This window comes from Denticeps clupeoides, chromosome 6 (genome assembly GCF_900700375.1).
Source record: "Denticeps clupeoides chromosome 6, fDenClu1.1, whole genome shotgun sequence".
NCBI classification, from domain to species: Eukaryota; Metazoa; Chordata; class Actinopteri; order Clupeiformes; family Denticipitidae; genus Denticeps; species Denticeps clupeoides.
This window is the reverse complement of record NC_041712.1, coordinates 1,367,079-1,378,095: the sequence shown is the minus strand read 5'-3', so window position 1 is coordinate 1,378,095 and position 11,017 is coordinate 1,367,079. Positions and strand designations below refer to the sequence as shown.

The 11,017-nt window shown below is 40.0% G+C and overlaps 2 protein-coding genes across 3 annotated transcripts; one reads left to right on the top strand and one right to left on the bottom strand.

The window, feature by feature from the left end:
- Nucleotides 1-5,680: 5,680 nt before the first annotated feature.
- On the top strand, nt 5,681-7,560 carry b9d2 (B9 domain containing 2). 2 transcript variants are annotated; one of them, XM_028983292.1, is made up of 4 exons: nt 5,681-5,770; nt 5,943-6,034; nt 6,107-6,232; nt 6,355-7,560. In XM_028983292.1, exons 2-4 carry the CDS (start codon nt 5,947-5,949, stop codon nt 6,666-6,668), a joined length of 528 nt encoding a protein of 175 aa, XP_028839125.1. In that variant the 5' UTR covers nt 5,681-5,770; nt 5,943-5,946; the 3' UTR covers nt 6,669-7,560. The 2 variants fall into 2 exon arrangements, with proteins under 2 accessions (XP_028839125.1, XP_028839126.1); XM_028983293.1 differs by having other exon boundaries at nt 5,698-5,793.
- Nucleotides 7,561-7,564: 4 nt separating this feature from the next.
- cbr1l (carbonyl reductase 1-like) lies at nt 7,565-9,157 on the bottom strand. The gene is made up of 4 exons (XM_028983291.1): nt 8,789-9,157; nt 8,472-8,652; nt 8,268-8,391; nt 7,565-7,997 (listed from the first exon to the last, which is right to left on the bottom strand). The coding sequence occupies exons 1-4, from the start codon at nt 9,075-9,077 to the stop codon at nt 7,758-7,760; spliced, it is 834 nt and encodes a 277-aa protein (XP_028839124.1). The 5' UTR covers nt 9,078-9,157; the 3' UTR covers nt 7,565-7,757.
- Nucleotides 9,158-11,017: the final 1,860 nt, after the last annotated feature.

Genomic DNA, 11,017 nt, shown 5'->3' with positions numbered 1-11,017 from the left:
GTTAAATGCAGAGACCACATTGTACTGAGTGCACAGGGTGCTGCGCTGTGACAACGTATCCATTTCACTTTCATTTATTTAATAAACTGATCAGTACAAAGCATATTCACATTTATGTTTCACTTATGGAAAATGAAAGGCACACACCTGCATTACTAGCTGCCTCTGTTGCTAATTCACAGATGTTGATGGCATTCATCCACTTTGCTTTATAATGCTTGCAGTTCTCTGTCTGATTACATAGTGTAAGGCAACTTTTCATGACCATACATTGGCTGAAATTTCTGTTAATAATAAATAAATGACAAAAAGTCAGACTTGGGCTCAATCAGGTTTTGTCATAGATCATCAGCTGTTTACATGACTTTTAAAAGGAGCTGACGGGGGAAGGAGTCGGGAGCCAATCCTGACAGAGCCCCCCCCCTCCAAGGGCTAAAAAAACATTCTTCTGTACGTAACCATCATTTTCTTGTTTATCACAATGGTGTGCTGAAGCATTCATAATGCTTAAATGCCACCCAGAGTGCTCGTGTATGTCAACGCAGAAGTGATTCTAAATTTTGCATATTGCTACATAAACACAATGGACAGGACAAATAAATAATATACTTTATAATTATAATATATTTAAGAATGCGTCAATAACGCTGCCATATTTGGATAGGACCAAGGATCAAGGCATAACATTTCATAAGTTAGATTTTATTTAGTATTTTTTTAGGATTTTATGTAGGAAATATAACGACAATAACGTTGTTCATGTTACAGACCAGAGCATCCATGGACCTGCCATGTCCATAGTTATATTTTCCAAATAGGCAGGGAAATGGATTTTCATAAAATATAAAAAATAAAGTATTTTCTTTGTCTGAAAAATGCATTGTGTACAATTAATTGTCTATCATTCTCTACAAATACATACCAATGCATTTTGCTTTGGATAAAAACAGAAATATAAATGTTTGAATGGTAAAGGCTACAGGGCTTGTCATCAATGTTCTCAATGTTAAGCTAATATTGCTGGCCTTTCTTTGTAGGGTTTGTATTTACTTTGTTCTGCATGTAGTAGGAGTGTAGTTTGGTTTTTAACACACCTTCACTTGTAGCTGAATAAGAAGAAACAAGAAGAGGAGCTGGTTGCTTGTGGTGATAAATCCACTGTTTATATGGATAGGTGGATGTAAACAGAGCAGGGCACATTTAAGATGCATCCAGTTTGCATTGTTATTCTCTCTAAAAGTTTCTGTAGAACAAAGATAAAAGCTGGACCCCAACTGAAATGTAAGATGTTGCATGTGCATAAAAAATACTGAACAGTGCCAGTGGTTGTTACTTCAGCTTGTTTCTATTTTCTGTTGAAGCGTTATGGCAGAGTTGCACATTATCGGCCAGATTCTTGCCACTTGCGGCTTTCCTCACAACAGCGCCTTCTGCAAGTGGGGAATCCATGCAGGTACTGGTGCCTGAGAGAGGAAGCCAGGCCGAGTTTTGAAAAGCCAACAACTAACCTAAGCTGCATCTCATCTGTAGGTGGTGCATGGAGACTTTTGTCAGGTTTGAGAGAAGGGCAGACCCAAATAGACGCACCCCAGGGAGGAAAAATGGCATCCTGGACTCACCCCATTGACCACCACCACAGGACTTCAAGGTGAGATCTAAATGTGCTCTCTCATCTTATTTGAGGCTGGCCCAAGCTTCACCTGCAGGTGTTGCATTAGGACATCAGTTTGAATCTTCAGTCTTGCTGCAGAATTACAGGCACTTTGAGCCAGTCCCACAATAAGATTTCTCCAGGATGTGCTGTTTCGGTGTGTGCAGCAGGACGAGGAGGAGAGCGGCCTATAGCATCATGAAAAATGACATCATCAACACCATGCACCAACCAGCATTCGCTCCTATGGACTGCCCTATTTGAGGTGACATCTAGTGTATACATGTTTTGAGTAAAGATTCAAGTAAAGAAGTTAAGTACATGATCAGGATGCTTAAAATTTGTGCTGCTTGAAATGGTCTAACAGCACTGCTGGCATTATCAGAGGGCGGTGTAACTGGCTAGAAATAAATTCTATTCTAACCTAATATCTAATAACTCCTTTTTAACACACTAACTTACATTCTTAACTCTCAGGAACCTGAGCCGTTAAAGGCCTCTGCTTTTTCCTGTGAAAATTTTAAACATTTTTTATGGAAAAAGTGGAACGAATTAGGGCCCAGATCATGCCACCTCTTGGCCACCCATCGATTGCACCACTGATTGGTTGATTGGTTTTTGACCAATTTGAGCTGGCCTCTCTCTCATATGTAGAGCAACGTTTTTCTTATTTCTACTTATTTCAAATCATATCTGTGTGATAGAAGCCTCTACGTCTCTATTAAGGACTCCTTCTCATCTTCAAAGGCACTTCTGTGGGGGGTACCACAGAACTTACTTCCTCTTGGAGCTATTTTTCGAAAAACACAATGTTTCTTTTAATTTCTATGCAGATGACCGTGACGGTGTTACAAAGGGTTAAAAGCAGAGGACACATTTTGTTGTGTGCACTGTGTGCTGTCCTGCAGTGTATCACAATGACAATGAGCTGATACTGCAAATCACCTCCATCATTGCACAATGCACTTTACGTACACTTGTATATAGGATTTCGTTTATTGCCTATTTATTTAATAAAAAGTAGATATAGTTATTTATAAATCACAAACAAATCCACAATTACAACATCCTTGCACATTGTTGTTTTTGTTTTTTGTTGATGTTGTTTTTTCCTACATTGTACTTGAGAGACACCATCTACCGGAATCAAATTCCTTGTATGTGCTTGCACTTACTTGGCCACTAAATACGATTCTGATTCTGATCACTTTACTTTCACTTTTACTTCGCTAAATGTTCTGGACCTAACTGAGAGTAAGACTGAATGTCTGCTTTTTGGTAGTGGTGACCCCCATATTGACCTCACTTACCTAGCCCCTTGTGAAAAATAATTTATTACAAACTTAGGTGTTAAAATGGACTCAACTCTGAAAATGGATGAACAGGTTATCAATATTGTAAAATCGTGCCTTTTTCAGCTAAGGCACCTGACCAAATTCAAGCCAGTCCTTTCCAAATGAAATCTGGTAACAGTAATTCACGCTTTGACTTCTGTAATTCATTATTTTTTGGGATCAGCCAGACATCTCTAGCTCGTCTACAATTAATACAAAATGCAACTGCAAGTTTTTTCATTGGTACAAACAGCGAGATCACATAACCCCGGTCTTAGCCTCACTATACTGGTTCCCTGTCTGTTTTAAAATTATTTTATTTGTTTTTAAATCACTGAATGGCTCAGCTTCAGCCTATTTGGCAGACCTACTTGGTTCTTACACTCCATCCCATTCTCTCAGATCTTCAGACCAGAGACTATTGTCTGTTCCTAGGTCACATTACAAGTATAGAGGCGACAGGGCCTTTGCAGTGGCCGCCCCACATCTATGGAATGTAATGGAAAAAGCAGGAGGTCATCAATACGGTCAAATCTAGATCTCAATATATACCCATACATATTCACAATTCACTCACAATTCACCATACAGGGAACACTTATACATTAACAAAATGAACACAGCAGACAAATACTTACCCCCCTACATCAAACACACTTTTCTCCTATCCCAAGCTGGCCTACACCAGGAAGACACCAGCAATTCTTTTTCAATTTCTATAGATTTGAGTTAACAAAACTAAGAGCCCTGATAAGACCTAACTTGTTAGAAAAAGAACATGCTCGGAAATTGTTAAGTGCTAGACAGTGTGTATGTATGTGCATGTTAGATTTGTCTGAAATTCTTTTTGAATAAGTGGGTTTTCAACTGCTTCTTAAAGGTGGTGGTAGTCTCGGCTAGTCGAATGGAGCAGGGCAAGTTGTTCCACCAGCCAGGGACAACAAAGGAGAACAGAGTTGATTGGAATCTGACCTTGTGAAGAGGGAATTTTCAGTCTCATTTCATTTACAGATCTGAGAGGGCATGCAGGAGTGTAGCTAGCTGTAGTGTATTGATATAGGAGGGTGCAGTTCCATTTACAGCCCTGTAGGCAAGCATCAAGGATTTGAACTCAATGTGAGCAGCTACGGGAGCCAGTGGAGAGAGGTGAGAAGAGGCGTGACATGGGTGTGTTTCGGCTGGTAGAAGATTAGACGGGCTGCCACATTTTGGTCCCTCCATCTCTGAAGGTAAAAGGAAGACACTCATCTAGACTCTTCTCTGTCTTGGCCCCTCGGTGGTGGAATGAACTTCCATTTGAGGTCAGAACTGGTCATAACTATACTGGTCAGAATATTTAGATTAACTTGTAACCTGCTTATTGTCTGACTTATGTATAGAAACTACAACAGAAAGTGACTATGAATACATAGTTGGGGGTCCGAGTGAACCACAATTGATCTCTTCATTGATGGTAACATGAAAGCACATTGTAAGTCTCTCTGCCAAATACCTTAAATGTAAACCGTTCACCCAGGGTGCAAATTTCCATGCTGCCGGACCAGGAAAACTAAGGTGAAAGCGTAAACGGTGTGTATGCATAACTGTGTGAAACTATGGATGAATAATGGACCTGAAGCAATGAGTACCTCACTGTTCGCTAAAATAGTTAACAATAAATACATTTATGAAACTACTAACATACGGTATATTGTTTATTTGGGGAAAGCTAAGCTAACGACGACAATGTGTATTCAGTATAAGTGCAGAAAACAAACATAACATAAGCACATAATACATTTAAAACACTCTCCACATAGTTAAAAAGTGCTCCCACTTTTTTACAATGCCCTTAAAAAGTAAATAGAAAAGAAAAGTGTACAGGTTTCTAATGTCAAGTCACAAATGACTGAAATGAACATTCTCTCATCAGATGCAATCTAAGATAACACTGCATTGCTGTATATTTTAGATTACAAGCATGTACTGTATTATCATCTACTATTATCTCAGAGGGCTGTTAACATGTAAATTAATTAAATCATTTTAAACTCAGTACGATCAATAATTCCAAAAATCCCATAATGTACGATAATTTTACCCATTCATTTTATGACTAACCACATCTGGCTGTGCAGGCATACTAGGCTTGTTTATGCGCAGTCGTCTCACTTGCCTATACAGCCAATCAAAGCACGATGTAACACTCAGGCGTCAAACTCGCGACCCGTGGGCTCATCCCGCCCGATGATCATTTAATTTAGACCTTTTATAATAGCCTGGTGATATGATTCATTGATAACTACAGATCCCACAATGCATTGCTTCAGTTACCTTGCTGAACGCGATCCGTTCTGTAGGTGAAAGTTGCATTATACACTATAGTACGGCCAGACTATGATAATAAAGCAAATTATGGTCCTGTTAAGATACTAAGATAACATTTTCCGATCTGGCACTAGTGCCTCTTTCACACAAAAGTCCCTCGCAATATGGCTGTGACGTCAATTTACGATGCTGCTGATCACGAGGCGTTTATCTATGTCTATGCGAGCATCAATGTATGCTTTATAATCCATTCACAAGGCTTCAACTTTAACAACAGCCCATATAACGGCGCAGCATAAACGACTAGAGTCGAACTGAACTTGTCCGGGAATTATGGTGCTATAAATGGGATGTTAAAGAATGGGTTTTTCAGTAGGGGGCGCTGAATGTTTTTTTACACACCTTCTCTTTTAGCTGAAGAAGAAGAAACAAGTAGAGGAGCTGGTTGCTCGTGGTGATAAATCCACTGTTTATATGGGTAACTGGATTGTCATTCTCTCGGTAACGTACCGTTTATGGAGAATGCTCTGTATAAGATAAAAGCAGGACTGCAACTGAAATCTAACATGTTACTTATTGATAAAAACATAAAAAAATACTGAACAGCGCCCGTGGTTGTTAATTCAGCTCCTTTCGTATTTCTGTTGAAGTATTATGGCAGAGTTGCACATTATCGGCCAGATTCTCGGCGCCCGCGGCTTTCCTCAGAACAGCGTCTTCTGCAAGTGGGGAATCCATGCAGGTACTGGTGCATGAGAGAGGAGGCAGAGTTTTGAAAAGCCAACGACTAATCTCCACTTCATCTTGTCTGCAGGTGGTGCATGGAGACTTTTGTCAGGTTCGAGAGAAGGGCAGACCCAAATAGACGCACCCCAGGCAGGAGAAATGGCATACTGGAGTCACCCCATCGACCTTCATTACACCACCAAAGGACTTCAAGGTGACATTTTTATGTGTTGTTGATCTAATAAAGGACTAATACAGTGCTGGAATCCAATTAAACTTTTCTGTACATTGACAAGTACAGTATGTATCTAAATGTGCTCTCTCATCTTATTTGAGGCTGGCCCAAGCTTCACCTGCAGGTGTTGCATCAGGATTCCTTTGGTCGCTGCCAGCTTTATGGTTATGGTTACTGCCACATCCCTTCCAGTGCAGGACACCATCGTTTGCAGTGTGTGACGTGGTGTCCTGAGGGCTCCTGGCAGGAGCAGCTGACGCAGAGTTTTGTCGGAGGTGGTCCCCAGCTGCGGTCCCCGGACCTCATTTACAGCGGTGCAGACCGCTATCGACTGCAGACTGTAGCAATGGGCATGGTTGAGCTGGAACTCACTGTCATTTTAAGACATTTTGATCGACATGGTGTCGAGTGCTGAATGATTTCTCTCAGATTTTCAGCTGAATTTAGTCAATGAACTTAGCTTCCATTAAGATTACACAAGACCAAACTGCCTTATTTCCAATGTTAATGTTGAACATTAACCTCAGTTGAAAAGGTGCATCCTGCAACTGAATTCCAACTCAGTCATTTATAATGAAGAAATAACTTGATAGATGTACTGCGGCGTAGTATGGATGTTGAATATAATGGTGTGCTTCAATGCTTCAAGATCCTGCTGCCACAGTTCAGGTGAGGATATATCATCAAATGTAGATGGGAAGTAAAAGTCAGTATTGACCTGGTTACGATATTGCTGTAACAATCTGGAGTGTGACTGAACCACATTATAGCATTTGCCTTATTCTGGTCACTAATCATGTTCCATGTACATCTTTGAACTTCTATATAAATGTTCTTTGCATGTGTTAATTTGTATACACCTGGGTCTTGATTTTTAAATACATTAATATATTAAATATTTTACACAAACTTCTTTTAAGGCAGTAGGATGTATATTACCACCTTCTACCTCTGTGGTCTACATGTTCATATGACCATTGCAGGTACATTTGTAGGTGGGCATGGGCATGCTGACCGGCCAATAGCTATGGAACATCTTATGCTAAGTGTTTTTTCCACCTTTTTTCAGTGAATTGAGAAGGTCCTCTTTTGGACCAGCCATCAATACCCGCATGAATTTGTAGGCCTTGGTTGACAATGACACAATTGCCAGTTTTCCTATCATGGATCACTTTTGCCACTAACTCTAAAACAAAAAAGTAAAGTGTGTATAAAGATTTGTTCCTCCTGTGATTTTGGTTTGGTGAGCTGATGGGTGAAATTTGTGATATTGTCAAAAGCTATTAAAATATGAAAATTGACTAATACCAATTGAAATGATCACTTTTTTAATCACATCACTGAAACTCATAGTGAACACAGGCCACTTACAGTACAGCCAAAGTCTTTATATTATGAAACATTTTAAGATTAAATAATCAAAGATATTATGGGACATATGAAAAAAAATCAGGCTGTATGTGGGTTTTTCAGAAAAGCTGTATGTGCTGAATGTAAAATAATTTCACCATTCTTGTATGGTTTTGTCCCACACCAGCTGTCCATGAGGATCTCTGGTTCCCACAGGTAAAGTTGCAAGATAAACAGGCGTCTCTGCTCCCTGTTCCGGGGTCTTGGGGGCGTTCGGCCCGGCCATATCTGTTCTAACCCAGCCTGGACAACAGGCATTCACCAAGATACCATCAGAAGGTCGAGTCTGGCTCAGAATTCGTGCCTGGATTCTTGAGAGCACAGTTACTCCAATCTGAAAGTGAAGTGATTGTCATCGTGAAACAAGGCACAGCACACAATGAAATTTGCTTTTAACCATCACCCTTGGTGAGCAGTAATCAGTGTGTGAGGATGGTACTTTGCTCAGTGCACCTTTGGCGGTTTGGGATTTGAAACAGCAACCTTACGGTCTGTTTCCTTACCTGTTAGGTCACCACTAAACCCCTGCTAAACTGCAATTAAACAAAGGACGCTGATAGAATTGGAATTTTACTTATTCTGGGTCTCAAAAGGTTGGACATACCTTTGTTGTACCATATGCACTGTTCGGCCACCCCTGGGCCTCTTGGTCACCCTGCTGAGCTCCAATTACAAATTCACCCATTAATTCACATAATTCCTCTTCTGAAATATTTGCATTTCGAAGCCTGCAAGTTTTATATGAAAAAACAATTAAAATATTATATCATTATAGCTAACGTGATGTTTGGGGAAGCTGTAGTCCTACCTGGCCTGCAGTTCCGGGCTGCACTGGTTGAGGACCTGCTTGCTTACAAAGCTGGACACGTTAACCACTCGAGCGCCGGCGCGCAGCAGAGGAAACAGGGCGTGGCTCACCCACAGCATACCCCAGAAGTTGGTGCGCATGGTCACCTCAGCCTGCTCTCCAAACGGTTCGCTTGCATCTTCTACACCAAAAAAAAACCGAAAGGCTAGTTATCCTTCACCGAAACCACAGTCTTTACAACAAATTCGAAATGGTTTATTAATATTTGTGGTATACATCCAGATACAAATCGAATCTTAAACAAAATGTTCACACACTTGTATAAGCGATTCCTGCGTTGTTGATGAGAACGTCCAGCCCGCCGTAATTTTTTTCCAGGAAGAGTTTGAGCTCCACGGCGCTCCTCTGGTCGCACACGTCCAGCCTCTGAAATTTCACGTTGTGAAGCCCCTCGGATTTAAGCGTCTCCACGGCGCCCTGGCCAAGTTTCTCGTTACGGGCACAGAGAATAATGTCTCCTGGGAAGCCAGCTCTGCTCAGCCCTTTCACTATGGCCAGACCGATTCCTTTATTAGCTCCAGTAACCACGGCCACTTTTGAAGTCATTGTTCTTCGTGAACTTGGCTAAATGAATGATCCTACCGTCCAGTCGTAATAAAAGCACGTCGAGCACACAAGCTCCACCTCTTAACTCAACACAAACTGCTGAATCACACCAGGGATTGTGAAATAATTCAAGAAAACATCCAACATGTTTAGACACACAGGACTTTACACAGGATGAGCACAAACTACTGCTGCTTGAGAAAATGGATATTGTGTATATATACACCTGACCACGCGCTTCTAAAAATGCATACAATTAGGAAAATATTTTATGCTTGAAGAGATTCATCTGAAAGATTAAGTTGCAGTGCCACAGTTGAAATCCACAAACTGGCCATGTTGTCCGTAAAGGCAGCAGGCCGGTGGATTGGCAGTAGGTACGTGTGCGAGTGTCCTGCAGTGCACCTGGTGTTAATATTTCTTTTTATCAGTATGCTCTTTGGTCTTTCTGTGATCATGTTCATTTGAACTGCCTGAAGAAGATGAGAGTTTCCCTCTCTGTGAAAAGCCCTGCAAATAAATGAAGGTGTGGACAAAACGAGTAATACAGCTACAGTGAATGTAAAAGAAAGTGAACTTCCAAATGCTAAATAAGCTATGGAAGTGTTATGGATTTCATTTTGGGTGTCTAAAGTAGTTTGAGTTAAAAAAAAAATGTAATTGTGTTAATTCCCTAGTTATGCAGCAAGACACCAGGCTTTAATGGAAATTGTACATTATTGCTTTTTAAACACATTTGCCTACTCCTCTTAAAAATCAAATTTTATTTGTCACATACACAGTCATACACGGTATGATATACAGTGAAATGCTTTAGTTCAGTCCTTTTACCTGATGAACTTGAATGCTACACCTGTTTGCCTCCTCCTGTCTGCTATGTAAACATCATGCTTTCTAGGTTAATGTGACAGGCAGGTGTAAAATACTGACATAATGTCACGAAACAGCAATCTGTTTCTCAGTTTGATGAACCAACTACTTCTCCACAAAACTGCTTCTTGTCATGTACCAGGAAAGTGTGGAGGAATGGCTGCTGAAACCACAGATCTGTGGACCAGCACTGGTGGAGCTGGAGAACCATTGATAAGCTTTACAGTCCACTTCATTGACAATGTCCACTATATCTTGAGATATAACGCCACATGGCAGAGCATATCACAGAAATTAAGGAAAACATGAACATAGGTGTAAGGGTTTGAATCTGAAAGCAGAAAACACAAGCTCCAAAAGAAGCAGGTAGTGCTCAACATCCTTGAACATTCTTGTATGCATTATGTGGTCACCAGGTGACAGAAGACACCAACTTTCTTTTATTTTCAATGTAATATATTATTATATTATGTATATTATGAAATAACTCTCAAAAGATAGCTACCATTTTCATTGTTTATTTTTTATGAATATTTTGGTAGAATGAACAAACAGAAAAATGCTGAATTATTTAATTATATTGAGAGAGAGAGACTATGCAGGTTTTATCAGAAAGGGTTACTGATATGTGTTTACAGAATAGAGGTCTCTTTATTTTGTTAGAAATTCTTTATTTTTATGTTTTTTTGTTTCTTTTTTGGTAGGTGTTTGTGTACATTAATGCCATTGTAAAATGCAAAATAACAGGTCATACATGTAAAACCTGTGATCATTTCTCATAAAGTAATCAGTAATCAATTCAATTTCACTATCTATTACCTTACAGGGCCAAAGAATATCAAGGCTGATTCCCTGTCCAGAATGCATTCCAGGATGGAGAGTGAACAACAGAGGGTCAAAACCATACTTCCTCCAATGATAATAATTGCACTTTATTTTACTGAATAAAGTACAAAACATTCATATGTAGAACACAAACCCCTGTCCAGGTGGAACGGGTGATCAAATGACTATCATAAAGATAAAGGAAACAACCAAACTATTACCATATTCAAATCATATATCCAGTC

Excerpts from the sequence above, each read along its gene's own strand:
- b9d2 (XM_028983292.1), top strand. The coding sequence starts at position 5,947 with ATGGCAGAGTTGCACATTATCGGCCAGATTCTCGGCGCCCGCGGCTTT. Across the intron at positions 6,035-6,106 it reads CAAGTGGGGAATCCATGCAG|GTGGTGCATGGAGACTTTTG; the intron begins GTACTGGTGCAT and ends TCTTGTCTGCAG. Across the intron at positions 6,233-6,354 it reads CACCACCAAAGGACTTCAAG|GCTGGCCCAAGCTTCACCTG; the intron begins GTGACATTTTTA and ends ATCTTATTTGAG.
- cbr1l (XM_028983291.1), bottom strand. The coding sequence starts at position 9,077 with ATGACTTCAAAAGTGGCCGTGGTTACTGGAGCTAATAAAGGAATCGGT. Across the intron at positions 8,653-8,788 it reads CGCAGGAATCGCTTATACAA|AAGATGCAAGCGAACCGTTT; the intron begins GTGTGTGAACAT and ends TTTTTGGTGTAG. Across the intron at positions 8,392-8,471 it reads AGCCCGGAACTGCAGGCCAG|GCTTCGAAATGCAAATATTT; the intron begins GTAGGACTACAG and ends TAAAACTTGCAG.